The 22642-nt window shown below is 36.7% G+C and overlaps 3 protein-coding genes across 3 annotated transcripts; all 3 read left to right on the top strand.

Annotated features, from left to right (window-relative positions):
* The first annotated feature begins 2915 nt into the window (after positions 1 to 2915).
* On the top strand, positions 2916 to 7611 carry LOC113712323 (26S proteasome regulatory subunit 6B homolog). Its single transcript, XM_027235690.2, has 6 exons — positions 2916 to 3498; positions 5160 to 5390; positions 6350 to 6508; positions 6735 to 6887; positions 7046 to 7129; positions 7314 to 7611. The coding sequence occupies exons 1-6, from the start codon at positions 3007 to 3009 to the stop codon at positions 7446 to 7448; spliced, it is 1254 nt and encodes a 417-aa protein (XP_027091491.1). The 5' UTR covers positions 2916 to 3006; the 3' UTR covers positions 7449 to 7611.
* A 5795-nt stretch (positions 7612 to 13406) lies between these two features.
* On the top strand, positions 13407 to 18637 carry LOC113712313 (probable inactive receptor kinase At5g58300). Its single transcript, XM_027235679.2, has 3 exons — positions 13407 to 14030; positions 15807 to 17135; positions 17719 to 18637. The coding sequence occupies exons 2-3, from the start codon at positions 15857 to 15859 to the stop codon at positions 18345 to 18347; spliced, it is 1908 nt and encodes a 635-aa protein (XP_027091480.2). The 5' UTR covers positions 13407 to 14030; positions 15807 to 15856; the 3' UTR covers positions 18348 to 18637.
* A 64-nt stretch (positions 18638 to 18701) lies between these two features.
* On the top strand, positions 18702 to 20286 carry LOC113689857 (uncharacterized). Its single transcript, XM_027207654.2, has 2 exons — positions 18702 to 19799; positions 19871 to 20286. Exons 1-2 carry the CDS (start codon positions 18982 to 18984, stop codon positions 19872 to 19874), a joined length of 822 nt encoding a protein of 273 aa, XP_027063455.2. The 5' UTR covers positions 18702 to 18981; the 3' UTR covers positions 19875 to 20286.
* Positions 20287 to 22642: the final 2356 nt, after the last annotated feature.

The following is a 22642-nucleotide window of genomic DNA, read 5'->3' as shown; positions in this document are numbered from 1 at the left end:
GTAATTTGTTTCCTTGTCTAACGTTCAGCCAGGTTGGTTATACTTTAGTTTAGGAGGAGGGCGCACCGGACATAAAATTTATACAGCGCTGATAGTGTATACATTGTCAGTGTAAAAAAGATTAATTCATAAAATTTATACTAGCATATTTTTAGCATTAATATTTCTAAGTTTTAATTGAGATAACTAGTAGTCCACTAGTTATAACAAGGCACATAATTCTAAAAGGTAAAATAATAGCATAGTGGATAACGCTGACCTTTCTCTTTCCACATAATTAAAACCTAGTCAATCCACCTGTTGACCTTTCTCTTTCCAATTAAGTGGATAAAATGTAAAAGCAACCAATATTGATGGTGGGACAAACACGAATTTGAGAAAACGTTGCAGCTGATTCAATTCTAGACTCCCCAAACCATCAATTGCCACCTAAGGTCATGTTTGATAATTCAATTCAACACTTAAATTTAATACATTTAGATTTTAACATGTTTAAACACGTTCGATAATAAAAAATTTAACGTATGAATTAATTATGTAGCATTAAATTTTTTAGACAAAATTTGTTCTAAAAAAATAAGTGATAAGTTATTCACTTATCATTTAATATGATATGCATGCACTCAAATGTATCAAATTTAGTTTTTAACAATTCAATAACTTAATAGGTTCATACTTCAGATTTCAAATTTTAATTTTTAGACTTGAGTTTTATCAAATTCTCTCTATGGGTGTGTTTGATAAAACTGAAATCTGAAACCTGAAGTCTGAAATATAAATCCTGAATCCATTAAATTATTGAATTGTTAAATATTAAATCTAATACATTTGAATGCATATCACATTAAATCAATAAGTGAATAGTTTATCACTCAATTTTAGGAGTAAGTTTTTCCTAGAAAATTCAGGGCCACTTAATTAATTTATATGTTCAATTTTTAGTTATTAAATGATTTGAATATGTTAAAATCTGAATTCATTGAATTTAAGTGATGAATTGGATTATTAAACAGGGAGTAAGTCATTTACGGTAAAAATTGCAACAATGAATATCCAACAGAAGTTGGAGGACATTGATTAAATCAATATTCAAAGTAAACTTTTTCGACTTTTGTTGGCCCACCATTTTTAAAAAAAAAAGGGTTTCAGACTTTTTGGCTTAAGCTTTAAACTACTTTGTCCCTTCAAAAGTAGGATTAGGACAGCAAATTGAATCTACTTAACATTCAAACCACTCTTAACTCGTTGGAAGATAATTTGTTTATAAATCAAACTGAAAAAAGGTTTTTGTGTTCGTAAACGTTTAAAATGCTTCAACTTGACCTTATAAGTGTGAAATTTTAAATTTTAATATAATATCAGAATTACTTAATATTTAATAGTTTTATGATTAACAAAAATGGTGACTAGTTGTCTCAAAAGCCAACTTAACTGGTAAATATATTAGTTGACCATGAGGTTTTGACTCGACTCTCAAACCAATGGCGAAGTTAGAACCTCTATTCATGGGGTGCAATAATATTTGCTTAAATGTATAACATGTTGGTTCATAAATTCTTGAAACAGCTGAATATTTGTTATAGAAGGCATGTAAAAAATTGTCATAAAAAGACACCAATTTATTCAATGATCAATATTACAAAAGTTTTGACAAAAATTGCCTAAAACTTGTGATTTATTATTTGTCATATATCTAATGGTATAAAATTATGTATTAATTAAAATGATGCATATGAATACAGGATTTAAATTCTAATATATATATATATATATATATATATATATATATATATATATATATATATATAGTAGGGGAATAATTTATGCACTATCAAGTATTTATTGTAAATCGTTTGATCAAAGAAAAGTTGGATATGAGTAAATAAGTTTATTAGGAAGGGGAAAAAAGTATATTTTTGTTCACGGTTTCATTTATGAAAATGGCGAGGGTAATTGTAAAAAATTTCAACCCCTTTGAAGGACAATTGTGGGGTCAGAGGGAATTCTATCAAAATTCAAGGGGACAAGAGTGGGGTAGTAGTAATTAAAAAAAAAATATTCTACAATTCCTACAAAGTTGCGAGAATGCAATTGTACCCTTTAGCTAAACATGGCTTCACCATAATTTCTCCTTCGTCCCCTGTACGGTTTGGAGTCTTTTATTGGACTTAAAAAAAAAGGTCCACTAATTAAAAAATTTCTTTGAGCCCTTTTCTCCATTGCCCCTTGTAAGGTTTGGAGCCTCGTATTTTTAAAAAACAAGTCCGCTAATTAAATTTTTTTTTGAGCTTTGATTAGATGGTACTAATTATTTTGAGTTTTTCTAGCAGGTATTAATTAGACACTTGTTAATACACTTGAATTTTACTTAATCTATTATGTATATATACATATTAACAATTACTACATGCTCTTACATTTATACATATTCTATAATTAATATTACCTTTCAAAAAATCTAATATTTGAAGTACATCTTAATACGTGTTAATTAAAATCTAATATCTGAAAGTACATCTTAACGAATATCTAATTGACACACATTAGATAGATCCAATTATTTAAACCATACCTCATTGGTTTATTTTGAAAATTCGCTTGTGTACTCTTAACGAATGTTCAATTGGCACCCATCAGAGAGATCAAATTGTTTAACCCATACCTCATCTGTGTATTTTGAAAACCCTCTTGCATACTTTTAATAAGCACCCAAAATAGGCTCAAAAGATAAGCGATAGCACAACCTAGCCAGGATAAGAAAGGGCTTCTATATTAGTCCATTTATCAAGATAATTTAATCATAATCCGAGAAGAAAAAGAAAACGATTTTGAGGGTGGCGGTTAGTCCAAAACGACGTCGTTAAGTTGGTTTCCTCCACCAAACGACAATCCCCAGAAAACCCTTTAACACATCAATACTTTTCTTGTTTCCTACTCCATTCCCAATCGGCTTCTCTTCTCTCAAAATCTCCCAAATCTTTCCGGCAAATTCCACCATCACCACCAATGGCCGCCCCGATGGTTCTCGATCCAAAACTAACATTAGATTCTCTGGCAACACGATCGGACCCCTCTACCATAGATCCGTCCTCCTCTACCACGGCGGATAACGAGGAAGACCTCTACACTCGCCTCAAATCCCTACAGCGGCAGCTCGAATTCATCGAAATTCAAGAAGAATATGTCAAGGACGAGCTCAAAAACCTGCGCCGGGAGCACTTAAGGGCACAAGAGGAGGTCAAGCGGATCCAATCGGTCCCGCTGGTTATCGGGCAATTCATGGAGATGATTGATCAGAATAATGGTATCGTGGGCTCTACTACTGGGTCTAATTATTATGTCAGAATCCTTAGTACTATCAACCGGGAGCTTCTTAAACCCTCCGCCTCCGTCGCGCTTCACCGCCACTCCAATGCCCTAGTGGATGTATTGCCCCCAGAAGCCGACTCTAGTATATCGCTTCTCAGCCAGTCGGAGAAGCCTGACGTCACTTATAATGTGAGTTTTATGGATGTTTGGTTTGATTAAGTGGTTTTATAGTTATGTGCGTTGTGGGAATTTGAAAACTAGGGTCTCTATTTTTTCCCTCCTGAAATTTGGAATTGAAGTTTGATTTTGAGCTGCAGAGTTGGATGTATTCTGGTATATGGCAAAGTTTGAGCTTCTAGTGCATGTATTTATTGTTTAGACCAATTTGTTTACTCCGTCAAAGTATTTTTTTAGTCATTGATTTTTTTTTTTAGTACTAGTATCTGATTTACTGCTGCAGTTTTTGAGGCAATCACATTAGTGGAGATATTTCGTTTTTGTACTCAGCATTTAGACAGAACATGTGATGCTTTAGCGCTCATTAACTAGGGAGGTTATAGTGGGTTGGTCACTTGAAGTTATGAAGTTCTTGGGCTATTCTTTTGCTGAAGAAAACTACTTTTTACTAGTTAAGAAGGATGAATGATGATGGTTTCTCTTGATTGTTAATCCAAAAGACCTGTCATGTGGCATGTGGGGAACATTACACTGTAAAAAATTGTTGTTTGAGTCCCTGCATCAGTTGTTTATTTAAAATGTAGAAAGATGCATTTCTCTGTAGTGTCTTATATTCAATTAAAAATCATCCTGCAGTGTTAGTTGATGTTTGTTTATGTGTTAGATTTATGCATTTAATGTTGTCTACTGTGTAGTTTTACTTAATTATAGAATTACATCCAGATTTGAGAGATTAGTCTATAGCAAAAGTAAACTTTGTGTACTAATTATTTAGCATATGTGCATGGAGCTGCTATACTGTAATGCATAGAGCCATTGAGTAACTTCAATAGCTGGCTCTGCCTTGTTGATCAGCACAATCTATTTGTTATAAGTCTAATTTGGGCTTGACTGAAAGCTGCGCTGAGTATGTGGCTTTTTCTGCCCTTTAGTGTATTTTCATGTATGCAATAAGAGACCTGAAAAACTTAGTCATATTCTGTAAATAGATTAACTGAGACTTAGGTTTGGTTTTCATTCTGTTAGTTACTTCCTGTTGCTTAACAGTATCCAGCTACCTATATTAACCTGAGTGTTGCCCCTCTTTGTATGCAACAAATGCAGCATCAGCTTCTTTTAAAGAGTGATGTTTGTATAAGAAAATTGTACTTTGAAGTGAAACTTAAAAAAACCCACTCCATCTGGTCCTTTCTCTGATAAAGTAGTGAAATAGCTGTGTAGGATGGTGGAAATGCATTTTAGATCTATCTCTGCCTCTACAGGTCTGTATAGCGTAATTTGAGTTAATACATTTTCTTTAACCATCTTCTGGGTATGGTGTGTGACAATCAATCTTTTTTCTTCACTTGCCATTTTAGTGGGCCAATGTATAAAGATTAGAACTTTATATTATCCCTGTTCTGCTGGGTTGGTTTTTCTATAACTGACTATTTTTATTGTGCAATATGTGCAAGTAGCTTTTTCCTTGACAGCGAGATGCCTATTCATGGTATATGATTCTTCTAACTTTTTTATCCCACTGTGTGATTCCTTCATCATTCAGTCTGGTGTGAATAATAAGTCACCGGGAATAATAAGTCATGTGGTGTTTGTTTTGCATTGTTTGGTTATACTTTTTTGGAATACAATTCCAGAAATTAATTTGTTTCAATCCATTTGCTGGTGTTTGTCAGGACATTGGAGGGTGTGATATCCAGAAGCAGGAAATCCGTGAAGCAGTTGAGTTACCTTTGACTCACCATGAGCTGTACAAGCAGATTGGTATAGATCCTCCCCGTGGTGTGTTGCTCTATGGCCCTCCGGGAACTGGGAAAACAATGCTTGCTAAGGCAGTTGCTCATCACACGACTGCAGCCTTCATTAGAGTTGTTGGCTCGGAATTTGTTCAGAAGTACTTGGGTGAGGTATGGATCAAATGCTCTTAATCTAATATCTTTAGTTGATTGCCTGCATTATTACAAGTATAAATGAACTTAAGACGAGAGACATCTAAGTCTGGAGCTGTCTGGTTGGCTACATCACATTATCTAGATGAGTCTTAGCCATTCTGGTTATACGAGCAAAAAGAAAGAGCTTTGCTTAGTTTCCTTCCATCCTCTGTTTGTAGATTTTGTCTTTTCCTGTAGTGTATAAGAAGTTCCCTGGATGCAAACAAAGCGTACCTTCTCTCGCATTTCAGATTTTCAATGATTGTAAACTTTTATTAGTATATTCTTAACAACAATTCACCAGAAGAATATTACACTCCAATGTGGTAGCAGTTAAACGAAATAAAGATGAAGTCATCTGTAGTTTGTCTCTCTGTTAACAAAAACACCACCTAGTTACTTTCTTCCTGAACAGGTCTCTTTGTTAAGAGAAGAAATCAAACTACAATAGATAGGACTAGAATTAGGTCAAGTTTTGGAGAATATCTAATATTCTATGCTAGACAAAGATAAGATTTTATCCGAACATGACCAATCAGGTTTCGATTTAGGCAGGTTGACCTCCATTTGCCTCTTGTTTTTTTTTTCACTTCATTTTGGTGCCTGAACCAATTAAGTCTAAACTCTTCTCCCTGAATTATAAGTTTTCTTGTCAGGCTTGTGTTGTACAGCAAGTTGCCACTCTAACTTAACATGACCAAATTGAAGATCTTGCTTTTCATCTCTCCTCCCCGAATTCTTTTTTTTTTTTTTTTTATAATCAGGATTGTATTGTACAGCAAGTTGCCTCTCTAACTTAACATGACCAAATTGAAGATCTTGCTTGGTTGCTTTTCATCTTTGATGTTCTTTTAACTGGTTTTACCAACTAAATCCTTTCTTCTTTTTTATTGCTTGAGTTTTGCTGATATGTACATCTTCTATGATTTTTGCAGGGGCCACGAATGGTTCGTGATGTATTTCGTCTGGCCAAAGAAAATGCTCCGGCCATTATATTTATTGATGAGGTGGATGCAATTGCTACTGCGAGGTTTGATGCCCAGACTGGAGCTGATAGAGAAGTTCAGCGCATACTTATGGAATTGCTTAATCAGGTAAGAAAATTCTTCTGCTGCATTTGCTCGTCAAAGTAACCTAAAAACATCTGAATAGATCTAACAGCGTTACAGAAGCTGGCTTGATTTTGTGAAGGAAAAAAATATTCAGTATGTTAAGGCTTTTCTAATTATGAAAACCTTTGACTTTGACATTCGAATGATTTGTTGGTTGAATATTTTTGCCATATTGTATTTATATTGAGATTATTGGTGTGTTATGCAGATGGATGGGTTTGATCAGACAGTGAATGTGAAGGTTATAATGGCAACTAATCGTGCTGACACTTTGGACCCTGCACTTCTTCGTCCTGGAAGGCTTGACCGGAAGATTGAGTTTCCTTTGCCTGATAGACGTCAAAAAAGGCTCGTCTTCCAGGTGGGTATTGGAGGCATTTTTCTTCTTTATGTTTCTATTAGTAATTTTCCTCACACTCCCTGCATGTTGGTGGCATGCAAAGACGTGGAGAATGGTTTTGTTTGTATGCTTAAAATGCCTGCCTCGTGCTAATGTTTCAATTACGGGGTCTGCTGCAGGTTTGCACTGCTAAAATGAATTTGGGTGATGAGGTTGATTTAGAGGATTATGTTTCACGACCAGATAAAATAAGTGCTGCTGAGGTTAGTTTTTTTTTTTTAATGATTAAATGTAAATTTCATTCCGTATTCTTTGGAAATTTGCTGCGTCACCATTGAGCTTAAGAAGTGGGTCTCTCTTGCTCCTTTCGATGGGCAATTCATGGAATAAAACAAGGAAATCGTTTATTTAAGTTGCAGTAGTTTCAACTACACTTCTTTTATGCAGATTGCAGCTATTTGCCAAGAAGCAGGAATGCATGCAGTTCGCAAGAACCGATACGTTATACTTCCCAAGGATTTTGAGAAGGGATATAGAGCCAATGTGAAGAAGCCCGACACTGACTTTGAATTTTATAAATAATTCCGCGTCCTGTTGAGAATTGGCAAAATGTCTCTTAGGGTTCTCCGAATATATTCTGTTCAATTGTTGTTTTCGTGTAGCTCTCCTGTAAGGCGATCTAAAGTTGGGATGATGTTTTGTTCTTAACTTTCTAGATGATGAAGATAAAAATTGAAGCTTTTAACGAGTTCTTCTAATTTTTTTCCGCGAGGACGCTCCTATTGTTTCATATTCCCATCATTATATGAAGCTTTGCTTGTGTGTCTATAGTTTGTATGGCTCTCTTCCTGGGATGAGTAGCGGTTGTGATGTAAATTATGAAGAAGAGGACCAAACTTATCCGTCCGGTTTCGTAGAATCGGAATTGAATTGAAATTACTATAAGATTGTCGAATTGGATTTAGTCCAACAAAACGAAGATTAGCGAGGCCCCTGCACAAGGATGATGCCTAGAAATCGATAAAAATACAAGATTGTAGAATTGGATTAAGTCCAACAAAATGGAAATTGCAGGTGTTATTCTTTTTCACTTTTGAGCTATTTCCTCATCTTACGATTAGATATCATATGACCTCTTAGGTCCTGTTCTAATTTGCTTTAGATTTTTTAAAATTTATTATGCAAAGTGATTATAGAGAATAATTAGAATCATCAAAAGTTACTCAACGTGTTCTTGATTGGTTATTGTAATTGATTATAGATTTTGATTTTGAATAGTCAATTATTGTGATGTTGTTCTAGTTTGTAAATTTGTTTAAACAACTTAGAATGTTAAAATTCATAACCAACTAAAGAGTAATTGTTGTTGATTCTGATTATTTTTTATAACCACTTGCCATAATCAAATTATGCAAAGCAATAGAGAACGAGGACTTATTAGTCTCTTACAAACTATGGACTTGCATCTCTAAGAGCCTACATAGCAACGATAATGAAAGTGTTTAGAAAACTCGTATTTTCGAAGCTTTGTACTGAAGGTCACAAATTATGGATTTGAGCGTTTCAAGAGCCTACTCGATGATGACGAGAGTGTATTCAAAATTTTGTATTTGACTCGTATATTCAACCCTTAAATTGTTTTTTCCTATTTCTATGAGCATGATGATGATGAGAGTGTTTGCCATACATTTTCCAATTCTATGGCCATAATCCTTCTAAAGGCCTATACAGCACTCATTATTTCATTCCGGATTGTTAGAGCATGAAGTAGTTTTTTTTTTTTTTTTTAAGTGTAAGCGGGAGAACTCGAACCCGAAATCTCTTACTTATACTCCTTCCTTCCGTACCACCCAACCTAACCCTCCCCCAGAGCATGAAGTAGTTATTAATTATAGCAGAAAAAACTAATACCCCGTTTTTATCGCCACCCATCCAGGTTGGCTGTAAGGCGCCTCCCAAAGGTTTTCTCCAGCGCAGAGCAGAGGGTATAGAATTCTTCTTAGAAAAAGGATAATATTCCAGTCCGGCAACTAGAAGCCAAAGATCACAAGTCACAACACAGAACACACACTAGTCTGCTGGCTGGAGCAGGAAACCGGGCCCAGGTCAAGTATAATAAAAGCGTAAATTAAAGTTAAAGTCATTTCCGCAAAAGCAATTCGGATTTCAAATGGAATTTTTTTTTTTTACAAAAAAAAAAAAGAAGAAAAAAGTTGCACCAACGATGACAAGGTTTGCTAATGTTACTTGGGGGGGAAATGTTGCTGTCGGGAACCTTAAACAAAGAGTACTTTGGGGCGTGGAAGATTTGGATAGAAGAAGCAGAAAGACAATTATTATAGTCGTGGCCGAAGAATGATTGCCTGAGAAAGGATGTCACCTTTGTCGGTGGGTTGTTGTTGTTAAGTGTTGACAACATAAATTATGCTGCCTCTTCCCGATTGATCACGCACGGTCATACATATATATATATATATATATATATATATGGTCATATATGGGCATCAATTTCTAGCTCTCATTCCATTAACTGCTACTAGCTTGCTTTTTTTTTTTTAATTTGACAGAGTACTACTGTGTCATACGGAATATTTCATGCACTGTAAATCTTGGCGATGGCTCAAGATAAAAAGAGTCCCATGGCCCCAGCAACTATTGTCTGGGCCGGGGGTTGACGTCCTGTTCCGTCTCTTTACTGATACTCTCGCTTTGGATTTGAGCAAACTGCAGCAGCATTTGCATGCTGCTAGATTTTTGTAGTTCTAGTAACTAATCAGATTGAACACTTGGTCAAGTTTTGTTGTGGCAGATTTTTGTAGGAAAAGTTTAATATCATCTTCTACATGACCTTTTGCTTTTGTTTTCTTGGATACCTGCAGGAAGTGGGGAGATTAAAGGCAGCAGATTCTTCTTTCCTCGACGACTCTTCTTTTAAGTGGCCCATTTGCTTTAATTATTTTTTGTTCTTTGTCAAGATTTTTTTACCATACACAGTGGGGACCGTTTTGAATTTCTGTAAAACAAATTTTTTTAAAATTTTACCAATGGCGGAGGATGGATGATACAGTCATACACACTTTCACTGGCCCTGCACGCATATTAGGTACCAAAACCATTTACTCAAAAAAAAATAATAATAATTTGACTGATCAAATCAGAGATCTATATATAAACAAAGGCTTTTATTTATTAGTCCAAAAATACTCAGATTAGATTCGGTGATGAATTGATGGGAGTTGTTACTACTTGTTCGTGGAATATGAATCGTGCCTAAATCTGTTTGATAGTACATTATCCTAGATCGATGTTTGCTCCAGACCGTAAAGCCATCCAATTTTATGCGAGAGACAAGTTTAATCAAGCTAGTTAGCGATAATTAATCACTTAAATCCGATCCCCTGAAAAGAACTAATCTAAAAGTTGCATACCTCAAATGGGAAATATATACAATGTAGCAATATGTATATAACAATTGCAATCCAAATTCGTTCCCAGGACTTAAGAGAGAGAGCAGGTGGCCAAATCCAGATATCATGTATACCTTCCTTGGTCCGCCGGGGGGGGGGGGTCCTTGGGCTGGAATAACTTGATGAACATTGGATGTGAAATGTGACGAAGGAGTAGGTAGCAAGCAGAGTGATGTTCTTGCTGACGTAGAAAGAAAAATATATAGTAGTAGTAGTAGTAAAGTATGGGTGTCTGCATCCAACAATCACGTACGCATGCATGCATGGGTTTGTTTGGATGGAGGATTATTTGCCAAAATTTATTTGGTTACATTATCATTACAATTTCTAACACACCTTTTTATCTTCTCAATTACCTTTTTATCTCACATACATCACATCACAAAAAGTGTTTCAGTAAAAATATCTCAAATAATTTACAATCCAAACAGAGCCATGTTGACATGCTTTGCTTTCTATGTATTTTACTTCTTTTTTTTTTATTTTGGGGAAAAAAAAGTGAAGGGACAAATCTCAAAAGAAATTTATGAACAAAAGGAGTCCGATATGATCCCAGAATTTGTTTATCAAGTGGAGAAAGTTGGAACTTAATGGCTGTTGGCCACCATCAAAATCTTTTAAGGGTTCAAACCTTAATTTTCAATCACTTGTCTCTATATGTGGTTTGTCATTTTAAATGGTTTTCTCTAAATTTATACGAGTGCTTAGTGTATCCGTTTGACCCGATTGTAAACTGGAAGTAGGAGTAGATATAAAGTAAATAAATAATAATGGAAAAAAAAAAAGCTTTCAATCCCCGTTGGAGAAGTTGGGACAATACTTGATTAGACCCGACTTCTTATTAAAAATTTGGTTTATTAGGGAGCTGACTTCTTATATGAGGTTGACAGAAGAGACTTGATTTTAATTATCTCAACCTTCTTAAGTTTGATTCTCTTTACATCATATATAGAAACCAAACCACTCAAATACCTTATATAATATTGACTAGTAGTATGTCTTAAAGACCCATGCTCCATTTGAAGTAGCTGTTTTTTTTTGAGTATTTTTGAAGTATTTGATATATTGTATGAATGAAATATTTTTTTAATTATTGTGTATTATTATAGTATTGTATTTAAAAAATTTATTTTTAAAAAATTGGCCAATCCAAACAGAGCCTTCCCGGGGCACCACAACCCCCCCCCCCCCCCCCCCCCCCCCCCCCCCCAAAAAAAAACTCTTCAATATTACTTTTGATTTAACTCAAAGCTCATATCAATTAGATGGTCATCAATACTTTCCTCGTCTTTTCACATATACAAGGCAAGAAGAATATAGCGAGAAGAAGAATACTAGTAGAAGTGTTGTAGCGGTGGAGTATTTGATCCTCTTCATATGAAAGAAATGAATGCCAACCACTTCCAGGGGCAGCCAGCCACCTCCGGCAAAGAGTAAATGCAATTGCTAACCTGCACTCTGTTTTGCCCAACAAGTTTGTTTCATACTATCAAAATTCTCAGTTCCATACGGGCCATTGATCTGATCAGGGTGAGATTTTTGCTAGGAGTTTGACCTTTTAACCGTCTGGTGCCATTAATTTGTTGTCTCCTCCGTTAGACAAAATAATCCACTGTTCACACTCACAAGCCGTTGATCAAAATAATTGCTGTTATTTTTTTACATTTGAACTTGAAAAACTGCACGCTAACAAGATTCTCAAAATCTAAGCGAATTTATGACAATAACGAAGCATGTAAAACAGTGGAGTATAGTTTTTTTCTTAATAGAGTTTTTATAGGAAAATAAATGAAACGTATGTGGATAGACCATTATCTGAAATATGATTTGAATTAATTACTGTAGCACTTATGTAATCTTCTATGTGAGATAACAAATATATAGTTTGAAATACAAAAAATATGATTAGTAAACATTTTTATGATGTAAATAAAATAATTAATATTTTAAATAATGCTTGTGTTTGGATAGACAATAATATTATTTGCTTGTATAACAGATATATTTTTATCTGATATATGTCGCATCATAAAAAATATTATATAGTAATTATTACAGTAAGTAGTTTAATGCCTTGGTCAAATTTTATTTCTTGGGTCATTTTCCACGATTAATGTGCTTGGGGTTAATTCCACTTTGTCCCCCCAAACTTTGGACGATTATCCACTTAAGTCCCTAAACTTCAAAATGGGACACTTAAGTCCCTAAACTTATAAATACCTCCCACTTAAGGAAAATTGTTAACAAATCCTGAATGCCGTTGGTGGTCGAAGTGTCCCATTTTATAAGGGTTTAGGGTTTTAAGTGTCCCATTTTATAAGTTCTGGGACTTAAGTGGGAGGTATTTATAAGTTTAGGGACTTAAGTGTCCCATTTTGAAGTTTAGGGACTTAAGTGGATAATCGTCCAAAGTTTGGGGGGACAAAGTGGAATTAACCCAATGTGCTTGTTCCGATTATCGTCAGTCAGTAGTAATAATGAAGAAGAAAAGCGTCTGAGAGACGACAATGGACGAAGAGAATAAGGGTCTGTTTGACCTCTAAAGATCCAAATTGCCGAAAAAGATTTGATAGGAGGAGTCATTGGTCAAGTTCATTGACACCCCTCCTGTTCATCGCCCCTTTAATCAAATCAAAGGAAAGAAGATAATAATTGTTGTTTCATTCATGTTCGTAGTTGTACCGCATGGTTTTTTAACTTTTCTTTAAGTCAAATAATGACATGTTTGCTTTCTCCTTTCTTCGCATCCTATTTCCATTAATCATTTTGGGGAAATTCAAAAACACAAAACTGGACTTTCAAACTTCAAAACCTTTTTTGCGCTGCCTTTTCCCATTAGTATTTGGTAAGGAAAAAAAAGAGAGAAAATTGTACATTCTATTCAACTCAAAACGAATCGAAAATGTACAGAGCCTAGTAGTGATTGATGGCCTATATTAATTATTGAAAAACAAAAGGAGTTCCTTTCAAGCAAAAAAAAAAAAAAATTGCAGATAGAGATTCAGTCTACTGTATCTGTATCTGTATAAAGAATCCTCCTTCCTCCCTCCACACAAGCCAAAACCCCCCGCCACTCCTTTCTCTCTCTCAAAAAAAGAAAAAAAAAAGCGCTCTTCTATCTAAAACAACAAAAGAAAGAACAAAAACTACCCCCGCATCATCCGCCCCTTCGCAGTCTCGCTCTCGCTCCTCTCTCTCCTCTCTCTCTTCCCACACACAGTCACACACTAATGAATGCCCACACTGGAGTGGTTGAGTTGAGGGTGAGTGAATGAGTGAGGGAAAGCAAAGTCCACAGGTGACACCTCACTCTCATAATCCTCTTCACTCCAAAAAAAAAATTCCACCTTTCCCAGTTTTGTTCAGTTTCCTTTCCTCTTCACTCAACCAAACCTCTTCTACTTCTTCCCCTTTCTTTTCTCTTTCTTGTATAACCATGCTACAGATCTATTACTCACTCTCGAAACCTCATCTTTACTTGACAATTTAGCTCAACTGCTCCAGAGGGTCCTCACCGTTTTGCTTCTGGATCTTCAACATTTGTTTTTTTTTTTTACCTCAATGTGGTTGCTGTATCATACTAGTTTGAGTCCTCGGACAACAATCCTTTTCTGCATTTTGGCTTTGAAGTTTCAATGCAGCTGCACTTTCCATTTTCAAGCCAAGCAGTCTTGAAATTCACTGGGTATCCTTTAAGGTAATTTCTTTGAAGAGATTTTTTACCTTTTTATTTTCCTTGTGAAACTTGTTTTGCGGAGGCTCGGAGCCCAGAATTTTGTCATTTCTTAACCTTTTGAATTAGTGCGTGTAATTTACAGAGAAGCAGATCTAAGTGAATAAAAGGGGCAGTTTTCTGGTGTTTATGATGTTTCATTCACAATGTTCACTGGGTGGTCAAATTCTGCCAAGTGATTAAATTGGAAAAGCTAAAGGGTTGTGGTTATGGGTTTAAACAATTAATGCTTGTCAACTATGTGAAGTTTTCTAAGATTGTCGTACTAATTTTGACAAAATGAGCAAATTTTTTTTTTTTTTTGACAAAATGTGACTTGGGTTGTTTATCAGGCCCAACTATTCCTCAGCTCAAAGAGAACTTACTGCTGTTGTAGGTAGTAATTTGCTGAAATCTCTCTTTCTGCCGTTTTCCTAGAATTTTTGTTGATTTGTTAAATGTTATAGCATTTTGTTGGTGCTAGCAATTCAATACAGCCTTTAATTTTTTTTAAATGAGACGTAATAATTTCATTTGTTATAATAGTGAAAATGTTTAGATTAGTAAATTCTTATATGAATGATCGACCTAATGCAACGAGTGAATTTGTTTCTCTTTTGGAATTCATTTGCTACTTTTTGGCGAAAGAAGATGAAAAATGTTCGTGTGACTTTTTCAATATCTCAGTACATCCACTTCCTTGTAAACTGAGCCTATTAAATCACTTGTGTGGCATAGTAGATGATAAGAAAAAGCATACGGGCTCTGCTTTTTCCTTTGCTTGGATGCCTTTTTCTAACTTCTTGCTTTCTGAATGTGTCTTGTCTCAATTCTTTTGCTACTTTTACATGCTTGGGAATGCTTTGCTTTTTGGATGTATGGATTAAAGAACCCTAGGTGTAACATTTACTTTGTGTGTTTGTATGTGGAATTTTTAAGTGCTTGTGTTTTAGTTTATCTATCTATTTCACAGTCCTTTTTGCCTTCCCAGGAAGGCCACTCTAGAACTCCATTATAATTAGTGGTTAGCTCATATGAAAGTTATGCTTCTGGTGATATCTCCGAATATGAAGTCTTCCTAATTGATCCTCATAAATTAACAATCGAGTCCTTCATGCCAACTATATGTTGATTGGTTGTAATTTTGGTTATAATGAAGATATACTATGTGCTCTTTGCTTGTGGATAGTTGTCTGCCTGCTATGTGAAGATTGTTGAATGGAATTTTAGCAAAACTATGGAAATGATGCAGGGTTTGTTCCATTTCCAACATTTGGTGCCCAAATTCCATCCGGCAAAACTTCTATTTGGTAGTCAAAAAACTTAAAGTGCTTAGTTTGTCATCTGGCTTCATTGTGTACTTCTTTCATATAATATGCCGAGGTTTATAAAGCTGACTTTTTTCACAGCAAGAAAGGTCCTTGCAATTTTTTAACTCGAACTATTGTTGACACTATTACCTTTTCCCTTTCAAATCATCTACCTAGTAAGTTATATGTGCTATTAAACCATACCATAAGCTTAAAAGTCCTTTAAACAAGTTTTTTTTTTTTTTTGCTGGATTTAAAGTAGTCTTGCTTTCCACTGACCAGCTGACTTGCTGCAGTAAGGCATGGAGGACGTTTTTATGTTCTTATGAGTACTCTGGTTGTTTTCATCGTATGCCATTATCATTTGGAAGTGTCTTAAGTGCTGGTTTCTGGTCCACTTATATTTTGCAGAGAGTTACTGATGTTTCAATGTTTCCTGTGATGTTGACAGGCCAGCAATACCTGCGCCATCTTCTCTCCCATAAATCTAGCAATCACCTGATGAAACTCTGCAACACCTATCTGCATTTTTTGCTCGTTGTCAATGTCATTCTTCTGCCTCTGGCACTTGGTGATTTGAAAGGTGATGAACAAGCCTTGCTTGATTTTGCAGATAGAGTTCCCCACCGTCGGAGGCTAAATTGGACTCTTAATAGGCCTATCTGCACATCTTGGGTTGGAATCAAATGTTATCCAGATGGCAATCGTGTGTTTGCTCTTCGGCTTCCTGGGGTTGGACTCAAAGGTCCTATCCCTAACAACACACTGGGAAAATTGGATGCACTGAGGATTCTCAGCCTCAGATCCAATCTCCTCAGTGGTAATCTACCCTCTGATATTTCTTCCCACCCCTCGCTTCAGCACCTCTTCCTTCAACATAATAATCTCTCCGGCGATATTCCAACTTCTTTCTCATCGCAACTCAATGTTTTGGATCTATCATTTAATTCCTTTACTGGGAAAATCCCGCTAACATTTCAGAATTTGACTCGACTCACTGGATTGAATCTGCAGAATAACTCGCTTTCTGGTACCATTCCTAATATCACCCTTCCGAGGCTCAAACATTTGAATCTGAGTTACAACCACCTTAATGGTTCCATACCACATGCCCTGCAAATTTTCCCCAATTCATCATTTTTAGGGAACCCTTTCTTATGTGGGGCGCCTCTGAGTCCTTGTCTTCCTCTTGTTCCTCCACCTTCTCCTACCCCCAATTTTTCTCCACCTCCCCCAAAAGGAAAACAAAGCTCCAAAAAGAAACTCCCTCTGGGAGCTATTATTGCTATTGCAGTTGGTGGTGCTCTAATCCTCTTTCTTATAGTGGTAATATTCCTTTTGTGTTGCCTTAAGAAAAGGCAAACTGATGGTGGCAGTGTACTAAAAGGAAAATCCTCCAGCGGTGGAAGGAGTGAGAAACCTAGAGAGGAGTTTGGTAGTGGAGTCCAAGAACCTGAAAAGAACAAGCTGGTTTTCTTTGAGGGATGCTCTTATAACTTTGATCTGGAGGATTTATTGAGGGCCTCGGCTGAAGTGCTGGGAAAAGGTAGTTTTGGGACTGCATATAAAGCTGTCTTGGAGGAGTCTACGACTGTGGTTGTTAAAAGGTTGAAAGAAGTAATTGTGGGGAAAAAGGACTTCGAACAGCAGATGGAAATTATTGGGAGAGTCGGACAGCATCCAAATGTAGTACCTCTACGTGCTTATTACTATTCCAAGGATGAAAAGCTTTTGGTCTATGATTACTTCTCAAATAGCAGCTTGTCAGCTTTGTTACATGGTATGTAGCTCTGTTGCTCCACTCGTGTTTCAGCTGCTCATTTAGTGACCCCAATTACTTGGGTTTTAAACCAAATAATTTACTTGCATAAAGTATAATAATCAGAATAGCATCCAACCAAGTCACAAAACAGGGCTGCCTGTTGGCTTGGAATGAAACATTTGCTTGAGGCAAGTAGAACAACTGATAAGAGCTAAAAGGCATATGGTCAATATGTTTTACTTGGTGCTTGAAAACAAGCTTACTCTTAATTCTTGACCACATAACTGGGTGATATAGTTTCCTTTGTTTTTGTGCTGTGCTTAAGTTGATTATGTATTTGAATGCAACAAAATCTGGAATTCCCTTCCAAAGTGGAACCTTACCACTGCCACCTCTAACTGAAGGTACCTGGACATTGGGGATCAGTAGAAGTGTCTCATAGTTCAGGTGTGAGCTGGATATGAAGTGCATCTTCCTCTTTTTTCTTGTTGTGCACTCTCTCTTCCTTTTTTGTCTAGATTAAGTATCAAGAGCAATAATGCACTCCTATTGACTTTAGCCCATTTGTCTTGGTGGATTCTTAATATTTATCTGATAACAGGAAACAGGTCCTCTGGGAGAGCACCACTAGATTGGGAGACGAGAGTTAAGATATCCCTTGGAGCTGCAAGAGGCATTGCCCATATCCATTCTGTGGGAGGCCCAAAATTTACTCATGGAAATGTTAAATCTTCCAATGTCCTCCTCAATCAAGATCTTGATGGCTGTGTCTCTGATCTTGGCTTGGCCCCACTCATGAACTTTCCAGCCAATAGATCTCGGCAGGCAGGATATCGCGCACCAGAGGTTATGGAAACCAGAAAGCACACTCATAAATCAGATGTTTACAGCTTCGGCGTCTTGCTACTGGAGATGCTAACTGGAAAACAACCAATTCAGTCTCCAGGACGGGATGACATGGTTGATCTCCCAAGGTGGGTCCAATCAGTTGTCAGGGAGGAATGGACAGCCGAAGTTTTTGATGTCGAGTTGATGAGGTTCCAAAATATTGAAGAAGAAATGGTGCAGATGCTGCAAATAGCCATGGCATGTGTTGCCAAGGTGCCAGACATGCGACCAAACATGGATGAAGTAGTTAGGATGATTGAAGAGGTCCGGCAATCTGACTCGGAGAATCGGCCATCTTCAGAAGAGAACAAATCCAAGGACTCAACTGTGCAGACCCCCTGACTCCTTGGAGGCTCTCCTTGTTTATCTTTTTTGCGGTTTCCCATTTGTATTTTGAAAGGGGATTCAATATTTGATTCAATTCACGCGTGCCTGTTTCAGTACTCCATTCCTAACTGTGACCTTGCCCGCGCGTATAGCTCGTTAGAGTGTGAATTAATCTGATTGCTTCATTTCGACTTAGGGATGTAGTCCATTATTAGTTTTTTTAAAAGATTGTACCTTTTCCCATTTCATGATTTGTTGTAAGAATTCTTTATCCGACTCATAAAGCTGATTTATGATTTTAAGCAGATTCGTGGTCTTTTTCTTCTGAGATTGAATTTGCCTTTTTTTTTTTTTTTTTTTTTTGGGTTTTTGGGGGGCTGGGTGGGTAGTGGGGATGGGGGGCTTAATAAAAGTTTGTACTGGGAACTCTTTCCGCCAAGATTTCCGTAGATTGTTTGATATTCTGTGAGCAGATATACAAAGAATGTTTGCTAGCCGAGGTTGTTTGTTACTTTTGTTCAATTATTCTTCTTCTCAAACCTTTAATTTACTTAAAATAGCTGTGCGGTGATCCTATACGTTAGGAGAGAAAAAGGAACTCTGTTGCTGCGGACATAATCCCGATCCAATATCTCTGGTAAAACTATGAATGCTGAATTTCTCCCTCCGCGAAGGGAGTAGTCTTGGAGCTTGTTTCGCAATGGCGGGTTTGGCTGCTAATAATTCCAGAGGTGGTCAAGCCCAGCCATCGGGCAACCAACGCCCTCAAAGGAACCTGTCTCGCCGCGTTTCATTTAACGAGTCGACTCTCAAGCAATCTGAATCCCCTCGATCTTCTGTGATCGACGTCGAAGGTCAGAGAAACAATACGCCACCCCGCAACTCCGGCTGCAACATCTGCTGCGCATGGGCTTCCCTCATCGTAGGCATATTGGTCGTGATGTTTCTCATTGTTGGAGCCATATTCTTCTCCTTCTTCCAATCCAACATGCCAGAATTCCATTTCCAGAGGCTCCAGATTAACAGGCTTGATATTTCCACGACCAAAAGTTCTGATACTACATTCTTAACCACGGATATCCAAGTAGACCTGAACGCCACCAACAAGAATGGGATAATGCCGGTGTTTTATACCTCGTTGACTGCTGATTTGTCCTCTCAGGACATCGACTTAGGCAAGGTGCATCTTCCAGATATGGAACAGAAACCTCAGAATTCCGCACGGTTGAAGTTGCACTCTCAGCTTCAAAAGGAACCCGTCACAGAGGCTGATGCTAAGGACCTGATACAGAAATCCCAAAATCACCAAATTCTTATGAACGTGATCGTTGGAGGTGTTGTACATTATGTCATTAATGGACATAAGATGCCGGGCTTCCCTTTCAAAGTCCTCTGCGAGGACATCTATCAGGGGTTACTCGACAGTGGAGAAGTGCCCAAATGTCAGGTCAAAATGACCCCCGTCAGGTAACCCATTAGAGCTTGTATCTTTTCGTCTATTTTGGAGCTCATGGACTTATTTTTTCCAATTTGCGCAGTTGATGATGATGATGACTTGATCCTTTGCGAAGGCAAAAGATGCAAGAATTGGTGAGGCATTGGCTGTGTTGAATGTTTGTTTAGATGATTAGTATATTCCAGGAAGGGTTGGATTATCTTTTCTTGAGTAACACTTGTAGGCAGCCCTGCTCCCTTCTTTCCTCTCTGAGCTGTCGCCGGGTATAGTCTTCTTTTCTTTGGATATTTTTGATGGAGGCAGATCGAATGCATAACAAGAAAATTCTCCTAGTTTTTCTTCCTCTGCTCTGCAAATTTTGTTCTTTCTCTCTAGTTTTGGTAATCAAATGTTATATTAGCAATTAGGTAGCATGATGAGGCTAAAACAAATTGTAATACGAAACCCAAAAAACAAAACAAAAAAAAAAAGAGGAAAGGCGTTTTGTACCGATGCGTATTGGATTTCGGATTCTTACGGTAGATGTTATCCAATGCTGTGCAAAATCATCCGGCAACTTTTTCGTATATTACGGTTGAACTAGAAAAAATAAATAAGAGACTTATTACAAGTTTCTCTTTAGTGGGAGAAGGAAAAGTTTGGATGACATGAGAAAGACAGCGAGAGTGATTGATGTCGAATTCAAAGCCTTTCATTTATACGTATTTGAAACAAAAAAAAAAAACTCTGTACGACAGACATGTTTTAATAAAAAAAACTCCGTACAATAAACGAGTTAATAGCCAAATACAAAAGGACTAGGCTCCATTACGTTGGAAGAATTCCTCTGTGTTACATTCCAATAAAATTAATTTAAAAACTTCTTCTCTCCGTGTTATTCTCAGATAGTACAATTCTGTTTGCAACTGTCTTTGCTATTTTCTTCTTGTTTCTATGACGGTCCAAATTGGGGTTAACCTTTGACAGATACAATCACAGCTCAGTTTGAATCAGTTACAGCTTTTGCCAATCAGCTCCAGCGTATTCATTAGTCGCGGTCCAGTTTGTCCGCTAGACTAATCATCTTCAACTCTTTATATTCATTTTGACTAGAGTCCTCTCTGTCTCGTCTCGTCTCTGGGGTGTAATTGAATCGATTTGAGCTCGCCAAATCTAGAAGGATAAAAGGGAAATTTTTAACAATTGTGCTATCCAATCCCCTGATCTCGACTAGAGTTAAAAAACTTAGACTCAAATTCGAGTTCAAACTCGTCGATCTCTTAAAAGTTAAGCTCGAGCTCGATTTTATTTTGTATTACTTGACTTCGAACTCGAGCTCATGTTTATCGAGTCCAATTGAGTCCAATCGAGTCTAATCGAGATTAAGAAGTATCAATTTATATTTAATATAATTTTAAACAAAGGACAAAATAGATATATCATACTAATAAATAAAAAATTTTAAAAAAACATATATATTGAAGCTCGATTAAGTTCGATGAGCTTTCGAACTTCACATATTAAGTTCGAACTCCACTCATTCGTTAAGTAGCTTGAGTTGCTCGAACTCGGTCAATGCGAGCTCAAGGTCGAGTTTTGACCGAGCAAGTTGGCGAACTAATCGATTCGTTTGCATCCTAGTCCTCTATATCATTGGCAGAACTTCCCCGAATGCAAAAATCAAATCTGCCTTTTTCTATATTAAAAAAGAATAAAACCCCCTCAAATTTACGCCCTAGTGAAACTTATCAAACACCTGTATGTGTACTTAATACTGATATACTGATTATCGAGTACGGATCGCATTACAAATAAAACAATTACTCGTTGAACTCTACTTATCAAACAAATGAACAATAGTACACTAAATACAAGGGGATTATTTTGTATCGGAGAATGGGGACGAGGAGCTGAGGTAATACGCCTGTGCACATATTCAATAATCTAGCTTAAGAAATCCAATAATAGAGAAATATTCTGTTAAGAATCCCCTAATACGAGGAGCTAGACATTATTATGGGCAACATCTCTGTTCTGTTGTTACTCGGTTCAATTTGTCCTTTTACTATTTTGACTCGGACAATTACATTTTGGCTAAAAAACAAAAAAACCCTTATGGTAAATCTAATACACAGAAAAGTCCCCGTAATTTCAAAATATACAACACGACCCCTCATGTTTTGAACTAAATTGTAAATGTGACTGAATCTGTTAAATTTAACGGAAATGAACGAAATGACCAAAATGCCTTGATATAATTAAGCAAAAGACAATTCAAAAAAATTATTTGTTTTATTCTCTAAATAGAGAGAATTGAGGGTTAAGGGGTAGAATAGGTATATTTGATAAAAATTAGGTATAAATTTTTTTTTTAGATTTCAATAAGTCATTTCCGTTAAATTTAACGGATTCCGTTACCTTTACAATTTAGTTCAAAGCATGAGGTGTCGTATTGTATATTTTAAAATCGTAGAGGATTTTTCTGTGTATTAGGTTTACCACAGGGATTTTTTTGTTTTTTACCCTCACATTTTTAATAAAAGAAGAGAAGAAGAACCAGAATCCGGACAATAATGATAAAATGTTATTGCAGCGGTAAAACCTCGAAATCCAGCCGACTGCGGCAGGTAAAAGTCGCAGCAGCGAGTCTCCGGCACTCCTAAAGCGGTGAGAAGAAAGAATTGTACAAACCAATTGCAGGGGATGGGACTGGGGGGCGGCCCCTAGTCTCAATTAGTAGCAGTTGTTAGTTGTTGTCTTTCGGGGATTAGTGGTAACGTATAAAGGTAGAGAGGGTGCCGTTGATTGTACGCCAATTACGACTCCACCTCCAAAATTCTAGAATATCAAATTGGACCCCCTCTTCCCTTCCGGG

The sequence above is a fragment of the Coffea arabica genome, chromosome 1e, assembly GCF_036785885.1.
Source record: "Coffea arabica cultivar ET-39 chromosome 1e, Coffea Arabica ET-39 HiFi, whole genome shotgun sequence".
Taxonomy (NCBI): Eukaryota; Viridiplantae; Streptophyta; class Magnoliopsida; order Gentianales; family Rubiaceae; genus Coffea; species Coffea arabica.
The sequence above is the reverse complement of the archived record's forward strand: the minus strand, read 5'-3'. Positions and strand labels throughout refer to the sequence as shown.